This window comes from Phycodurus eques, chromosome 6 (genome assembly GCF_024500275.1).
Source record: "Phycodurus eques isolate BA_2022a chromosome 6, UOR_Pequ_1.1, whole genome shotgun sequence".
Taxonomy (NCBI): domain Eukaryota; kingdom Metazoa; phylum Chordata; class Actinopteri; order Syngnathiformes; family Syngnathidae; genus Phycodurus; species Phycodurus eques.
In genome coordinates, this window is record NC_084530.1 from 7,298,733 (window position 1) to 7,316,812 (window position 18,080).

General features: G+C 39.5%; 1 protein-coding gene across 1 annotated transcript; it reads left to right on the top strand.

The window, feature by feature from the left end:
- Positions 1 to 360: 360 nt before the first annotated feature.
- LOC133404365 (tetraspanin-5) lies at positions 361 to 12,769 on the top strand. The gene is made up of 10 exons (XM_061680180.1): positions 361 to 831; positions 3,270 to 3,320; positions 4,100 to 4,246; positions 4,318 to 4,488; positions 4,598 to 4,723; positions 6,513 to 6,560; positions 7,119 to 7,235; positions 7,321 to 7,382; positions 8,124 to 8,176; positions 11,475 to 12,769. Exons 1-9 carry the CDS (start codon positions 748 to 750, stop codon positions 8,134 to 8,136), a joined length of 819 nt encoding a protein of 272 aa, XP_061536164.1. The 5' UTR covers positions 361 to 747; the 3' UTR covers positions 8,137 to 8,176; positions 11,475 to 12,769.
- The last annotated feature ends 5,311 nt before the right edge of the window (positions 12,770 to 18,080 follow it).

Here is an 18,080-nt window from a genome sequence, read left to right on the forward strand (position 1 = left end):
AGTTTTCCCACTTCATTATTTACCCCAGAACGCTAAACCCATAGGACTGTTTTTTTGTTTAGGTGCATGCTTTCCAATCTAGATTAAACAGGTACAGCATAGTTGTAATGGAAACGAATCAAGCACAACAAGTGTTTATTTTTACGATTTTATATAAAACGGCACACGTGAAAACAGTCACCATATTGACGAATCACCATTTGATTAATTTATTGTACACATTTCGATTCCTAAAGGCAATTAGTAATCACGGGCGAATGGAAAACGTTCAACTCTTCGATTATTCACGAAAGAAAATTGAGGATTCTGTTTAGGAAGTCCCGCCTCCTGTGAACATTGCGAAGCCTCATTTGTTCCCACGCACGTCAATCAAACAGCCATGATCGTCAAGATGATGCATCGCTCAAATAGAAAAAGAGCGAATTGGATCTGCTTGAATTCTGTGGGGTTTTATCGCGCCGCCAACCTTTCCCAACTCCTATTTTTTTCGTAAAGTGGTAGGTGACAAGAGACGAACGTGTCAACGCTCCTCACTGCGTGCTTTGTTAGCGCCTAACGGGAGGATGTTTCGAGTTAGACGCTAACACGGCTGTGTTTGTCGCCGTTCAAACAAGATAAACGGGTGTTCCCTCAAGCGACTGTTTGGGTTTTGTTTTTGTTTTTGTTTTTGCCGAAGAGGACAATCAATGTGATTTCCAGCCAGCGAGCTCGGTCGGCGTATTTAGCGAATAACCAAAGCATCCAAAAATGATGTCAGGAAAGCATTTCAAGGCGCACGAAGTGAGCTGCTGCATTAAGTATTTCATTTTCGGATTCAACATCATATTCTGGGTGAGTCCGCTGCTCGCTCCTTGTGCCTTCGGGCCCTGGAACGACATTTGCCATGTGACATGTTGAGTCTTCCCGTTCTCGAGCCGCCTTACTGATTTCATCGCGGCAACAAAGCTCGCCGCTTGCTCGGATGCACTTGCTGCCTCCATCAGGCATCGGATGCCTTTTTTTGTTTTGTTTTGCTGCGATGGACAGCCACCGCTCTTGTTTACATCCATCTACCGACACGCTTGGAAGGTGGAAGGATAGTTTTTGTTCTCATCAATCGCCCTGTCAGGTCTCTTGTTACGTTAAAAGGTACAATTCGTAAGATTTCTGATTTCCCAACTGCACTGCCCAAACCATATTCCTGTCAATGTTTGGTATCCTAAACGACAATAATGGAGTTCACCCAACCCTTTTTAGGAAAAATATACTTTTAAAATCCCACAAAAATTCTGAGATCCGCACTGCATTTTGCTTGTTCTTTGATTATATATATATATATATATATATATATATATATATATTTTTTTTTATTTTATTTGTATTTTTTAAATTGGTGTGAGGTGTGATGATAACCATAGAACAAGAAAGAAATTGAATTTATTCCTAAGGGCCTCTTTGAAAAAGGACAAATCTCAAAAACTGTGAAAGTTAGACCTTTCGGACAAAGGAGAAGACTGTACTATTTAAAATACATTGGACTCCACTTTTCCTAACCCACATCATCTCGCCACGGCGAGTATTGCTGACCGAAGCTGCTAACATAAAACTCTGACCATCTTTGCGTAGGTATGTTGCTAAAATTTTCAAAGCACCTGTATATCAAAATGGAGGATATCATTGGCTTGACATTAGAAACATGAATAAAATGAGCCCTAGCTTGTCAGAAGCCCATTTTCAGATTTTTCAATGGCCTACGTCCAGTCGAGCATTCTCATTCCGGACCACACCGAGAGCAAGCTACTCGACAGATTTACATCGAACTTCACAGAAAACAAGAAGAATAATTTAGAGTTGTCAACAAAGCTACCACGCAGGTCCTCAGAACTGTGAGGCAGACGCTCTAACCAGTCGGCCATCCTGCCGACTTAAACAAACACATCAAAAATAGTCTTCCAGTAGGGCTGGGCAATTGATCAAAATGTAATCATTATTTCGATTTTGGCTTCTCATGATCATAAAAACGTTATAATCGAAGAAAAACGGTGAATGTGCCGCGGCACCGGTTGTATATGCAAGACTCCCCAGTTGGAGTTGACTGTAAAACTAAAAAAAAAGGACAACAAAAAGAATTACACACATTGTATATTTAAATACAAGACACACGTCGTTTTAGAACTCGCCAGCTTATGCTAACAGTCAATAGTCAGTAACAATTTTTAAAGAAATATATATAATATACAATACAGACACCTCGGGCTGGCTAATAGCTGTGTTTTTCTTTCTTTCTTTTTATTTTTTAATGTATTATTGTTTTACCTGTGACTCATTTATTTTCTGGTTAAGTTACATTAAAGTTGAGTTTTGGTAGTTAAATGAATACGAAGTTTCGAAATGAATGATCGTCTTTGATGAATTGGGATTTCAATATCGCTCAAAATGATCATGATTTTTTTATTTTTTCCATAATCCCCATCCCTACAGTCGCACTTTGAACATAATAAATTCAATAATTGTAAAAGTAACATTGCTATTTATGCAGCATACTGGTTTGTTCTAATTTAATTGTGCCCTCAACTTGTTGTCGCTAAGGAGCGAAATCCATTCTGCATCTACTGCTTCATGATGTAGCGATTACACAACAAAGCTTTGTCGACATGAAGCAGTAGATAAAAGTTTAGCTATGATCATATTCATCACTTTGGCTGAAAACCACACAGAAAAATAAATGCCAATCACGTTTATACATGATCACATTACCATATTAATGCACGAGACACTTTTCTCTCCAAGCTTAGTTGATTGTCTCATTTTAAAGATGTCAAAATGGTTTTAGTCCCCCTCTGTGTGAACATTGAGACCTAATAAAATAATACTGCAAAATGAATTAGCAAAAGGTTATGTAGAATTGAAATTCAACAGGGACTGAGGAAAAGGCTTCCAATATCATATACTGTATTACATAAATGGCATCATTTCTGATAGTGAAAAGTTTTGGTATTTACTAGCAGAACGTTTTTTTCAACTCTGTTGGCCACCAGTTGCGGCTCCTCAAATGTATTTCTGAGCTGGAAAGATGTTAAGTGATAGTCTCTTCATTCATTCAGTCATCATTTATTCAGGCTTTTTTGAGATTTTTTTCCAATGTGGGAGTCTCTTGCTGAGGCTGCAGACTGAAATTAGATTTTTTATGATTATTTTTTTTTTAATTCATCGCGACCGGGAAAACAGTTTTGTTCCCCAGGATCGATCACAGAAGAATAATCATCTTTTTCATATCTCCTCCCCTCCAGTTCCTTGGAATAGCGTTCCTTGGCATCGGATTGTGGGCATGGAGCGAGAAGGTTGGTGTCCATGGATTAATAGTGTCTTATTATCATTCACATGCATAGATTCAGTCACGTGTTTTTATTATATCTCTCACCAACAACCAACCTTTACAGGACCAGGAAAAGCAATTCCTAACTATGGAACTTTCACACCTTTTTTTTTTTGTTTTGTTCTCAAGCTAATAATAATTGGTTAATAATGCATATAACTAACAAACGACAAGGGGACAGACCGATAGTATAGCCCCCGCAAAATACCTCCCTCTGAAATCTGTCAGTTCACACATTTCAATTGAGCGCTTTGATAACAGTTAACGCTGCTACGTCGTCACTTCACTGTAGGTATGCAGTCGATTCATGATTACATTGAACATGGCGCCTTCCTCACATTGACTGAGTATCCTGTTTATTTCCTCTTCCACAAACAATATTAATGAGACTACAATGTTTTGACTAGTGCTGGCTTTTTTTTTCTCAAAAACATTACAATATCCCGAAAAAGGGTCAGACCAATATTCATCTGGACAATTATCCAGTTTGTTTTGAGTTACAAATGGGATTCCAATGTCCTAAATTCAGATACTGATATTGCGTGACCTTGAATATAGAATACATTGTGTCTGAATGAAACCTTACCCCACCCCCCCTTTTAGCCAGTAGGGTGCCAGATCAGAGCCTTTCAGTCAAAGAGTTAAAATAGAGTTCTGCATGTCGTAAATATTCATTCGCGTGTTGCCAACGAGCTCAAATGGCAAATGACATAGAGCTCACACTTGCTTTTACTCCCACACCAGGGTGTTCTATCCAACATTTCATCTATCACAGACCTGGGGGGCTTCGATCCAGTATGGCTCTTCCTGGTGGTTGGTGGCGTGATGTTCATTCTGGGATTCGCGGGTTGCATTGGAGCACTGCGAGAAAACTCATTCCTGCTCAAATTTGTAGGTGTCTTCATAGAACACATTGTGGGCAACAAATAAACGGCTGAGTAGGATTATTTGTGTGTGTTCAGTTCTCCGTGTTCCTGGGTATCATCTTCTTCCTGGAGCTGACAGCAGGAGTCCTGGCCTTCGTCTTCAAAGACTGGATCAAGGACCAGCTAAACTTTTTTATCAACAACAACATTCGGGCCTATAGGGATGACATTGATCTGCAGAACCTAATTGACTTCACCCAAGAATATGTGAGCTTCACCGTTTGTTTTTAATTAATTTCGTTTTGTGTTTATCTTGACTTTAAGACTTATTGAAAATATCTCTGAAAGTTATGTTGCCCATTTGACCTTGCTGCAGTGGGAGTGTTGCGGTGCTTTTGGAGCTGACGACTGGAATTTGAACATCTACTTCAACTGCACCGATTCTAACCCGAGTCGCGAGAAATGTGGGGTGCCCTTTTCCTGCTGCACCAAAGATCCAGCTGTATGTCTTCCCCGCTCAGTGTCTTGCTCTTTCCCGCACAGTTCATTCGAAAACAATCTTGCAGATGTAAGGGCTGGAAGTCTTAGTCTTGCGTAAGGTCAAGGTCTGACATGCAGAAATATTTAGACTGCTTGTACTTCAAGGGGACATTGTAAGGCTCCTCCCCGTTACAGATAGTTTGGTTATCTGTGTCCTCCAGAAGCTAGCTGCTGTTGGCGTCCAACCGGACATCCAGGCCTCTCTGTTTAGTCATTTCAGTCTCTGCCGGCTCAGCGCAGTTGAATGTGGAATGTTCAAGGCATTTTTGTATATGTGGCAGAGAAGTCTTTTCATGTCTGCACAAACTGTGACAGTACTTTGGCATAACAGACTTGGCAAACAATGATTCTTTTAAGACTTATTGCAGATACAATCAATTGGCAATTAAACCACTCTTGCTGTTCCAGGAGGTATCACCGCATATGAGGCTGGTTTGTCAGGGTTTTTAAAAAGGTGAATGTCCAAAGTCGAACGTCCCAAAAGTGGTACAATTTGGGGTTCAAGAGAACATTTCTGGAGAAAAGAAATCAAGCTTGATGTCCACAAATTTTGTGAGACCCATGCTCACAGACGCTTGCCAGAAAGGTTTCCCCACAAACCAACCATGTTGAGTATACATTTAAAACGGCACATACTCATGATATATACAGTAGATTATAACGGCGCTAGTTGACAGTATTCCTCTGCAAACACCTTCATTTTCCCATGTCTTTCTGGGACTGTTAAAAGTGGAATCGATGAGTTTTTTTCTTGTTGTATTTAGATTTATTATACATGTGGTTAACCACTCGTTATGAGAGTTGGTAATTTTTAATGTTAGCTAAAGCATTGTCCGTACAGTTAGTGATTACTAGTTGCTTTACAATGGTGACAGTTTTGAGTTTGATGGATTCTTCAGAAGAGGCAATCGACATTCGACAGTTCAACATTTCTTCTTAGGTTCTTTAAAATGACTCAACATTCACTGGGCAAGTCTGATTTGCAACAAGAAGTCAAAAACAAGACATTGTGTCAGTCCTGTATGGCATCAAAGCACTTTTGAGAACATGAAACTGAGTACTTTGAACATAACTTTCACCAACAACTTTTAACATCCACCTGTAACGCTTATCCTCACTAAATGGTAAATGGACTGCACTTATATAGCGCATTTTCTACAGCATCACAGTGCCCAAAACGCTTTACAAAGCCCGAGTCACAGCTGAACTTGGGTCACGGATGTGCTGGAGCTTATGCCAACTGAGTTTGGGTGAGGCGCAGGGTACCCTACACCCTGAACTGGTAAACAGTAGATAAACAACACGTTCACACCTATGGGCAATTTAGAGTCTTCAATTAGCCTACCATGCCTGTTTTTAAAATGTGGGAGGAAACCGGAGTACCCGGAGAAAACCCACACAAGCACAGGGAGGCTGGAGCCTGGATTTGAACCTTTGACCTCTGAAGTGTGAGGTGGCTATGCTAACCAGCCATCCGCTGATGTGTTAACCAAAAAACTAATCTGGTGGTGAAAATATGAACTGAAGATGAGCACACAGGGAACCTGATGATGATGAGCAATTTAACAGTTCTGGCAATATTTTTTCTGCCTTGCTTTTACTTATTGATGAGATTGATTTCCATGTCTAGTTGTGTAATGTGCTGGTTATTTTACAATGCAAAGCTTCTCAGTGCCTGTTTTTTAGACACGCAAAAACTAAAATACGGTAATGATGAGCTGGTAGTTATTGAAACATTTTTTTCTTCTTAGGAGGATGTCATCAACACTCAGTGTGGTTACGACATCCGAGCAAAAACTGTGAGTAACTCGTTGAAAAACGAGGATTCCCTACAGAAAATGTGGTTTGAAAGTACAATGCTGCTTGATGACATCATAGCAGTACAAACTTTATTCGTGAATGTTGTTTCACTGAGTTTGCTACTGATGCATGAGGTCATTCGGTTCTCCACCCTGGGCACAATATCGTCCTTTCAGTACATTTCTGTTCACTCAACATCCAGCAGCTGTATCCCCATCAGTACCGATGTGGTATTACTCATGCTGCGGCAATGCGGTGGGATTTGAAACCCCTCCCCCATCATTAGCTTTGGCCTCACTCCCTCACTCGGGAGCATAATGTGAGGAAAGGCTGAGTTTGTTTTCTTTGACTTTAAATGTGAAGAAAAATCCAGCACAAAGCACCTTTAACCAGTCCTTGCCGGAAAACAGTAAAAAAATAAAAAATAAAAAATGAAAAGCTTCTGAGAGCCAGAACTCGAACAGCAATACCAAGTGTACCGCACTGTGACTGCAATGTACACTCTGACCTGAATGCAAATGTAAACTCTGTTTTCTGTGCCTGTTTGGGCCTTTCAGGACTCAGAACAGAGGACATTCATCTACATTAAAGGGTGCGTCCCACAATTTGAGAAGTGGCTTCAAGACAACCTGACAGTGGTGGCAGGCATATTTATTGGGATTGCATTATTACAGGTGAGAATCACTGAGACAATTTTTTTGTGTGTGGAAAATCGTAACACCTGCAGTTATCTTGTGTGTGTTTTGGTTTATTTAATAGATTTTTGGCATCTGTCTAGCACAGAATCTGGTGAGCGACATTGAAGCAGTAAGAGAAAGTTGGTAGGTTTCTTTACAATATTTCTTCCTATCAAACCATGACCTTTGTGGGGATTTGTTTTTTTTTTACTTTTATATGGTTTTATGGCTATTTCTATATACATATTTTTTCCCATGGTATGATGTTTTGTCACTCACAGTTCAGTGCACTCATTACACACAAGACGATTGTGCAAATGTTGTAGCTACTCCTCAGTCAGTGTGCAAGTGGGGCAGATGCTACTCTGGCATGAGTGGCCAGTATTGGTCAACAACAGATATGCAAATAGTGCAGCGTGGCGAGACCACTACAGTGAGTGCACGAGTAATGTATAATTGCCAGACAGAAATGTGACAACAAACTCAAGACAAAAAAATTGGCAGCATGTTGCAATGGAATTGTAGGTTAGCTGTTTAAGAAGATGATGGAATGTTTGCTAGTTTTAGTTTGCATTGTTCGGTAGCGCCAAGCTGAGGGAAGGATTGTGGAAGGAAGGGATGGGGGTTAGGAGAGGAGTCCTGTGCTGCCTCACAGAAAACTGGGAATTCAGAATTTTCTAATGTCAGACTCTGAAAAAGGCCTTGAGACGTTACTTGATGTCACAGTTATCTCACGTCATGCAACAATGACGGTGCCAACAGAGGCGTACTCAAAGACTATATAAAATATTATCATCTGTAATTTTTGGTTATATTTTTTGGGGGGGGGTGGGATTATTCTGTCTATGTTTTGCAAGGCATCTAAATATACTTCATTTTGTGCAGTTTGTTCACCTAAGGCTGGCATATAATCTCCAGAGGCAAGAAGGATGTACCAGGTAAGCTTTGGGCCCTCCACACACCAAGCGACGCGGATGAACGCAACTGAATCGTGGTGCAGGGGTTTTGGAGCTAGTTTTTTTGAGTGGGTGACCGTCGGGCACAAGGTTTGGTATGATTTGAAATTTGAGTCGTAGGTGAACGGCGTCATAACTTTGGAAAAGGAATGGCCAATCAAAGGTGCCATCTCATGTCACTTGTCATGAGCGTTCACAAAAAAAAACAAAATGTTTTCGCCTATGAACAGAGATCAGCCAGTCGCCGCCAAGCTGTACCATTCCAAGTATATTTAAATTGTGTTTTGCAATAATTTAATATGTACCTGTAGCTAAAAAGCAGATCAAAACAAGATGCAGCTGGCCGTTGCCAAGCCGTACCAATACAGTATAGAGTATGTATTGTACAAATCCCAATTCTAATGAATTTGGAATTATGTGTAAAATGTAAATAAAAATATAATAAAAAAATGTGCAAATCCTTTTCAACCTGTATTAGATTGAATACACTACAAAGAAAAGATATTTAATGTTCAAACTGATGTTTGAATGTTAGTGTTTTGTTTTTTTTAAATATTCTCTCATTTTGAATTGGATGCATGCAACAAGTTCCAAAAAATCTGGGAAAGTTAAAGTTGACCCAGTCCTCACTGGGTCCTGGGTCCTGGGGGGTCGGTGGCGTCCCCCTGGTTGGGTACCCTGCTGGATGGGCTCGCTGACTCGCCCCTGTGACCTTCGATCTCTCAGGCAGCATTGCATTAACAACCGGCATCATTGTGTAAATGATATTGCCACGTGGGCTCAGGAACACTTCAGAAAAACTATCAGTTAACACAGTTTGTGGCTACATCTACAAGTGCAAGTTAAAACTCTACTGTGCAAAGTGAAAGCCATATATCAACATCCAGAAACACCAACTGTTTCTCTGGGCCCGAGCTCATCTGTGAAGCATGGTGGAGGTAATGTCATCGCTTGGGCTTGCATGGCTGCTTCTGGAACGTGCTCACTAGTCTGTATTGATGCTGTAACTCATGATGGTAACAGTTTACAAAACTATTTTGTCTGGCAATTTACAGAAAAATGCATCCAAACTAATCGGGAAAAGCTTCCATCATGCAACAAGACAATGACCCAAAACACACTGCCAACTAATGGTAAATGGACTGCACTTATATAGTGCTTTATCTACACCATCACAGTGCCCAGAGAACTTTACAAAGCCTCACATTCACCCACTCTCACACACATTCATACATCAATGGGCAACTGCTGCCATGCAAGGCGCTGCCAAGCCCACTGAGAGCAAATTAGTGTCTTGCCCAAGGACATTTCAGCATGCGGACAGTCATAGTTGGGATTCGAACGGGACGACCTGCTCTACCTACTGAGCCACAGCCACCAAAGGGTTGGGCATCGTTTGAATTTGCGCAATTCCGGTCCCGATTCCGGTTCCGAACGATTCTTGATTCAGATATATTTTTGGGGGCTGGATCAAAAATGTTCGCACGGTTTAAATAAAGGATGTCCAAATTATGAACATCCATTTTCTTAGCAGCCCGCAGCATAGACTAAAATAAACATTTGATTCGGGGTTGTTTATAACCAGTATCAATATCAAACCTATGAACTAAAAGGCAATGTGTGTGGAACTAACCCAATTTACTCAATATCTATTAATTAATGTTTCAGCTCTAAGTTAAATATAGCATTGATAAAATTGTTATTTGGGACTTTTTTAACACGGCAAATGGTTTATATGTGCAAGTTTTAACTTCCTGTTTTAAGTTTATAGCCTTTTATTTTGAAGAGTACGCACCGGAACGCAGCATTTTGGCACGAAAAGTAACAACGCGGCGCCGGTGATTTTTTAATGCATGGAACCAAATTGTATAAAACGTTGATTCCTTTCCCTACCCACCGATGAGGCACAAGGTTAGTGTTTGTGATACTATAAGACGTTAATGTGAATTTGGCGCCAATTCATTGTGATGTAAGGTTCCTACGGTGAAGTTTGAGCGCAATGCTAAGCTTTTTTTTCTGTCATCAACTCTTACGTTGGTTTGAAGATTAAAATAAACGCTAAAAACCATCAGTGCAAAAGTGCAACCAACCGTTTACCTTGTTAGCTGTCTCAATGTTGGCATTGACGTATTATTGTTTCACTCACCCAATTGACTGAGAGTTGACTTCACCGAAGCTCCACGCGGTGTGGGCTGAGCTCGGAGCGCGTCAGACGCTACACATCGTGAAAGCCTCCTTTGCACAATAACATCTTATTCGAAGTGTTGCACTGAGGCGACTGGTCATTAAATTTAACAAAGTTAAGACACACTTTTGTTCACCTCCGCCGCCATTGGGAAAAAGCACGTCTTCGTGCGCGTTCTTCTTAGTTGCTTTTTGGCCATTCTTTGTTGGCTTTCGCCACTTCCTCGGGGTCGGGGGCCTAGGCATCGAAACTGGGAACCGAAATGTTTTTAACTTGAACGATTCCTGGTATTCCAATCGGTTCTTGATTCTCAATGCTCAGCCCTACTGCCAACACAACAAGCTTTCATCAGGGGGAAAACGAGGAAGGTCTTAGACTGGCCAAGTCAATCACCGGACCTTTACTCAATAGAGCATACATTTTACCCCCTGAAGAGGAGACTGAAGGTAGAACCCCCCAGAAACAAACAAGAACTGAAAGGGGCTGCAGTAAGTAAAGTCCTGGAAAAGCATTTCAAATGAAGAATGCAGCAATCTGGTGAAGTCAATGGGTCGCACTGATACGGTTATAGCAAGTAAGGGTTATGGCACCAAATATTAAATTATTCACTGTTAATTTAATAATAGCTGTTCCAATACTTTTGCTCACTTGAAAAGTGGGTGGCTTCAAACAAAAGGTGCTCTGTCCTGACTCGGTGTAAAAACCAGGAAATAAAAGCTGGAATTCTGAACTTTGGTCTAATATTAATCTTTTGATCTGCAACCAAAATGTCTTCAGGAAAAAAACAAAAACAAAGGAATTGACCCTTCCTTTCCAATGCTTTTCGAGGGGACTGTATGCGGTGACTCATAACGTTCCCAATTGGACCACCAGGGGTCGCAGTTATTCAACTGCAGCGAGTTGGTTTGGTGTGTGTTTTTTGTTTTGTTTTTTTGTTTTTTTCAGCAGCTGTAGAGTGTCAGTTGCGTTCATCCGCGTCACTCAGGGTGTGGTAGGCCTTACATTGGACCCCCCCCCCCCCAAAAAAATAAATAAATAAATAAATAAATAAAATAATGGTTTTCATCTAAATCATACAATGCATTTCTTTTACAGGACTCTTCAGACTGGACACAAGCAATGAATGGAGACACTTTAATCACCTTTGATGTCCAAAATGAAGAGACTCATTTCTGTGTAAATAGTACATGTAGAGTCAATTTGTGGACCTATTTTTGAATGACGCACAAGCTCTAAAATGTATTGTGAGTACATTGCGTCAAGCAGTTTAATGCAGCGGCGTCCATTATGTTGTTGAAGTAGCTTTGAAACAACACTGTTCTGTGAGGGAAGCAAGAAACGAGGCTGCCACGTTGCACTCTCACAAATAACACTTTATATTGAGAGTGGACACAACTTTTCAGTTGTGCAGTTTTGAATGCTCCTTCTACAAAGTTAAGTTTATTCTGAGCAAGCACCGCATGCCTTTTCGCTACTGGTGGGACATTGGCTCGCCTATCTGTAGTACATTTAAGTATTAGAAATATTTGTAAAATTTGTGGCTAGTTCATGGTGCGTTTGGCTGGTTAGCACTTTGTTAAATGATGAATGGGAATTCTAAGTTGCGAAGAATTAACTTGAGGTGTATTTATGGCATACCCTTATCAGACTGTGACATTCTGTGCCTCAAGTAATGGAGAAGAAGCATGAAAATTTGTCATCATCAAAAGTAAATTGTAAGCACTTTAATCCTCATGGAGGAATAATGACGCTTTTTGGGCCTGATGAGCTACTGTTTTGAGTCATTTGAGTTCAGCTTGGGGACCACTAGAGGGGGCACTTTATTCAACAGCAGTAAACTGGTGCTCTATTTTCGACCTATGACACATAACACAAAACTACTTTCTTCGCCATTGCCATTTATTTATTTTTGTTTGTTTGTGATTCAATGTGTCTAAGTGATAAAAAAAAATATTCATTGGTTTTACTGTTTTAGCTGTAAGTTTTCACAGGAAATTGGGATATTTTTAAAGCCTGTGATGTATAACGCATATTTGCACTTCAGAAAATAATTTAGTTTACACACGAATAGCATTTAAAAGTAAGAGAGACACGCACCATCACCAGCATTATTTAAATACTGCAGGAAGATTTCTAGGATTTTGCAGCCACATTCTCTTTTGTGTGTGTGTTTTTTTTTAATCACCAAAAACTTAAAATGATTGTTAATGTTGATTGATCACATTCTTTCTTACCACTCAGTGCCAAATATGTAAGTTCTACATATTCCTGGTTACGCCTGCTTCAGTTAAAATATTGTTTCCTAAATTTAGTTTTGTCCTCTTTGTTGTAAATTACTGTATTCTTTCAAGTTGTAAATATATCTGAATAAATGTGCGTCTTTGTATAAATCCTGGACAATGTCATCCTCTCCATATCGCATACTTTTTGTGTGTGTCAATTTACAGTTAAGTGGTATCAGAGTAGTTAGCATGTCTGCCTCACAGTTCTGAGGTTCAGGGTTAGAATCTCCGGTACTCTAGTACAGTATACCGCATACTTGCTGTTTGGCACCCAGAGATTCACCTATTTGTAGATTTTTTTAATATTTTTTTTTTTTTCAATTTTATTCCAAATTTGTTTTTATTTTTGATTTGTTTTTCTCTTTTTTTATTTGAGGGGAAATCAACTTTGAAAACGCTTATTGGTGGGTTATCCCCGCTTATTCAAGAATTATTATAATAATAATTAATTATTATAATTATTATAATGGCGGCACGGTGGACGACTGGTTAGAGCGTCAGCCTCACAGTTCTGAGGACCGGGTTCAATCCCCGGCCCCGACTGTGTGGAGTTTGCATGTTCTCCCCCGTGCCTGCGTGGGTTTTCTCCGGGCACTCCGGTTTCCTCCCACATCCCAAAAACATGCATAAATTGGAGACTCTAAATTGCCCTTAGGTGTGACTGTGAGTGCAAATGGTTGTCTGTTTGTATGTGCCCTGCGATTGGCTGGCAACCAGTTCAGGCTGTACCCCGCCTCCTGCCCGATGACAGCTGGGATAGGCTCCAGCACGCCCGCGACCCTAGTGAGGATAAGCGGCTCAGAAAATGGATGGATGGAATTATTATAATTTTTTTAAACTTTATTTTATATTTTCTTTCAATGCAATTATAATGGCCATCAATTATCCGTGAATTTCCGCTATTGACGGGTGATAGGGACCAGGGGGGACCGCGAATAGAGGGTCCATTTATAGTTTGTTTCGTAACTGTTCAGAAAATACATTTTGATGAGAAAGTTCAATAATAATGTTGCTTTACTCAAATTAAGACTGGGAGTGCCTAAACACACCTTGCAAAGATGCAAAATGGTTCATTCCACCTGGGTGGACTTGTGAACGGTCATGTGTGCAGCTAATATTAGCCTCTGCTGCATGACACTTCTCGACTCGTTGCGCGCCCCTTTGCTCTTAGACCGAAACCATTCAATGCAGGAATTTCATGAATACTACAACTGTTGTTGTGAGCGTGTGAATCAAATCATTAAAATTTGATTTCGTGATAAACTATTGTTTTACAGTTGCTATGCTGCCTGCTGCTTATGGCAGAGTAAGAAAAAAAAAAACACTGAGCAAACAAGCATGCTACCAAGCAATGTAAATTGAGTGAAACTCGCATGTTGATAATGTAGACAATTTATATGAATAATGTTGCTCGATAAAAAAACCTGTTTAAAGTTCAGGGAAAAAAAAGTGATTTGGACTGATTATACATTATAATGGGTAATCACTGTAATGTATATTTAAGTAACTTTTAGGGAGTATTGTAGGTTCAGTAGGAGTTGTGGCACGATATATTGCAGTAGATTTAGGAGTACTACTTTAACAGACTTCATTAGTTGTGTTTGGGAATTGTTGATTCTCATGTCACTTGTTGGGGTTTTCATGGGTTTCAGAGGATTTTCAGATTTCCAATTGGACCCTGGCACTCTTTAAGTTTTGGGAATGCATAAGGGTTTGATTCAAAATGTGAAAAAAAAAGGGCAACCGTGTTGATCAATTATCCTAATTCCAAGCTAATGTTCACGAATGTCTTGTTTTTTATTTCATGGAGGACTAAGGAAATAAACATTGTTGTTGACTAATAACGAGGGCTCCAGAATCTGGTGCTATGCCCCTGGTAATAACCACTAACCACTGTGCTTATTTAGGAACTTAGATTTCATTGTATTTTTTTTTTATTTTTATTAAAAAACAGGTCATATTTTTCTTTTACACTTGTATGACAGTTAAAAATGTGAATCAGAATGCATTAACTCGCCTTCGAGCAATTCAGGCTTGACAGCTATGACTGTAAAATCAGAATCAGAATAAGAATCATCTTTATTTGCTAATAAGTATGTCCAAAAAAAAAACACAAGGAATTTGTCTCCGGTAGTTGGAGCCGCTCTAGTATGACAACAGACAGTCAATTGACAGAGAACACTTTTGAGACATAAAGAAATTGACAACAACAGTCACTGAGCAATAAAGGGTTGCTAGTTATCTGGTAATGCCGGTACAAATTATTTTATTTATTTTTTTGACAATTGTGCAAAAAGATGCAAAGTCCTCTTGCACTTAGAGCAGTTTGAATGACTAATATAGCAATAGTCAGGTGCAATGACCATTGTGCAAAGGGCGCCGAGACTTCAAGGAGTGTATGCAGTTTAAAGTGACTAGTATTCCGATAATCTGGAACAATGTTGATTGTGCAAATGTTGCAGATACTCCTCAGTCAGTGTGCAAGTGGGGCAGATGCTATTCTGGCATGCGTGGCCAGTATTGGTCAACAACAGATATGCAAATAGTGCAGCGTGGAGAGACTACTACAGTGAGCGCACGGGTAATATATAATTGGCCCGACAGAAATGTGACAACAAACTCAAGACAAAAAAATTGGCAGCATGTTGCAATGAACCCACGACTTCAGAACTGCGAGGCGGATATGCACACCACTCTTCCACGTTCCTCCCACCCCAAAGTTTGACAGATTTATTTTTTTACTGCATGTCTGTTTTAAATAAGCTCGAAAAGTGCTTTACTATAGAGTAAGATACTTGGTTGAAACTTAATATTTTAGCAACATACAAGACCCTCCCACCCGCCTCAAAAGTGGTATGCTATCTGAGACCTACCTTCCACTGATATTCCAGGAACAGAGGAACATTTCTTAACTTCTACCACTCAATATCATCACACTATGATCATTTCACCGTAACTTTTCATGTTGTTAGGTAAGAGTTTGCTTAAATTTTTTTCTAGCTAGGAAACGTTTCCGGTGGTCAGAAACAGCGCCACTGCTGTGTCAGGTGTTAATACAGTATCGATCTTGGAAACGTGTTGTCACGTTGCATTGCATAATGTGCTTAATCTTTGGATATGCGTCGCTCCTTTACAACTGAAGATGGGCTCTGTTGCAGTGTTCCCTCATTGTTAATGTCGTTTTTAAAAAAATATTTTTATTTGAATTGAAGTATGGTCAGACATATTACATGGAGCAACACCTCGTCCGATGATCACAAAGGGGAACAAATTGAGAATGGACTACGTTTTTACAGCTTTACTGCTTGGCGGCAGAAATAAAGGGGGAAGCCAAGTAATTTCAGATTACGTCAGATGGTTTTGATGTCGGCTGTAGGATGGGGAATTTTTTTTTTTTTAACTTTCGACAATATCAAAACAACGATAAGAGTGTTCTCCTTACATTTTCATTACGGTAAGTAAAAAAATAAAAATAAAATGAAAACATTGCATTCTGTTCTTTTTTTTTTTTTACATGCAACAAATCATGTGGGATGTGTTGTTATCTGACAGCTGCCTTTATTGACATTTTTATATCAGAATCAGTGGTGAGGCCAGCCTATTTTGGGGGGGGGTCAAGATATGAATTTATCCTCAAATTAATTAGAAAAAAAAAATTATATATATGTAGAAAAATGTTCTGCAGTCATAGCACACAGCATTTGCAATGACAAAAAAAAAGTAAACCTTGTGAAAATCGGTTGAGAAATTAGCAAATTATCACTTATGAATTACAATGTCGATGCATCGCCTTTGAAGGCCACATCAACCTTCCCAACATGGCCGCCACGTAGGCACATATATGAAATGACAGTTGACCACACGGCGATGCTAGCATGACTCCTCCTGTATGTTATGTGTTGTCACTGACTCGGCAGGGGCTTGTAATGGTGCGTACTGCGAAGCATTTAGCTAATAAGCTAATTAGGAGGAGCTATCGCTAGTTAATTGAATAGCAAAGAGAAGCTAATTAGGAGGAGCTATCGCTAGCTAATTGAATTTTTGCCCACTGTTAGAATTGACATATTGAGGGCAAGAAAGACCGTGTTTATATGTTGTACTTTTTGGAGGAATAATTCACACACACACAAGCCAACGGGAGTGCAAAACCGGAAGTACATTTATTTTTACACGCGGACTTTTACACTTCAGACCCTTTCAGTGAAAGAGCATAAACAAAAATTAGTTTGAAACAAGTGAAAGTGTCTAAAAACAACATAAAGGTGAGTCTTATTTTTTTTTTTAAAGATTTTGAGTTTTTTTTTAGTGTCTGTGTTTATTCAGTTAAAAAAAAAAAATGCTGGCAGTATCAGGTTGCTTTCAATGCCACAACTACATGTGCCGTATCTAGTTAAATGCTAGTTTACGACAGGACACACAGTATTTAAAAATAAAAAAGAAGTCAGCCAGGTGCAGTTGAGACTACAAAAAAAAAATACAGTATTGCATGATAATGAGTTTGTTTTCGTTTCTTTTTTTGTGGAGTTATACTGTATATACCACATTCCCATAATCCGGTGTCTATTGCTCAAATAAAAAGGTGACCTTATAAATAACTTATTTCTTCTTTGATAGAGCTAGAGACTAGTCAAAATGTTTTCAATATTCCTTTCCTCATAGATGAAATACTCGTTATATCCATACTGTTACAAAAGGTCTGTGCTTTTCTGACAGTAAGCCAGACTTTTATAAGGTATTGAATAAATATATAATAATAATATAATTAATAATAATAATATTTTGGGTCATCCACCAAATGGTCTTTTTCAAGGTCTAAAACGTTCGATCAAATTTCAGAAGATAAAAATTAGGTCATGGGCTCCGCCCACCCAAAGTACTCACCATAGACTCGCCCCTGATCAGAATGATTTATTAAGCTGGATAAATGATTAATATCTTAGAATGTTAATACATAGATCACTTAACTGAACTTTTTAAAATAGATGGTTAAAAAGCAAACAGACATGCAACCTTAGTCCAAATGACGTGTTGGCATTGTTCGCCGGTTGGCTTCATCACGAGAAGGTCCTGCATGGTGCACTCAGCCATTGGTACATGGAGATGCTAACGATTGAGCATCTCTGGAGAGACATGAAAATGGCTGTCCACCAACGTTCAGCATCCAACCTGACAGAACTGGAGAGGATATGCAAGGAATGGCAGAAGATCCCTAAATCCATGTGTGAAAAACCTGTTGCATCATTCCCAAAAAGACTCATGGCTCTAGTAGCTCAAAAGGGTGCTTCTACTAAATACTGAGCAAAAGGTCTGAATACTTATGGTTGTGTGATATTTCAGTTTTTCTTTTTTACCAAATCTGCAAAAATACAGCCGAGTGTCGGAAACACACGCATCATGCTGTTGGTGCGTGTTGCAGCCT

Coding starts and splice junctions, on each gene's coding strand:
- LOC133404365 (XM_061680180.1), top strand. CDS start 748: ATGATGTCAGGAAAGCATTTCAAGGCGCACGAAGTGAGCTGCTGCATT. Junction 832..3,269: donor GATTCAACATCATATTCTGG/GTGAGTCCGCTG, acceptor CCTCCCCTCCAG/TTCCTTGGAATAGCGTTCCT. Junction 4,724..6,512: donor GCTGCACCAAAGATCCAGCT/GTATGTCTTCCC, acceptor TTTTCTTCTTAG/GAGGATGTCATCAACACTCA.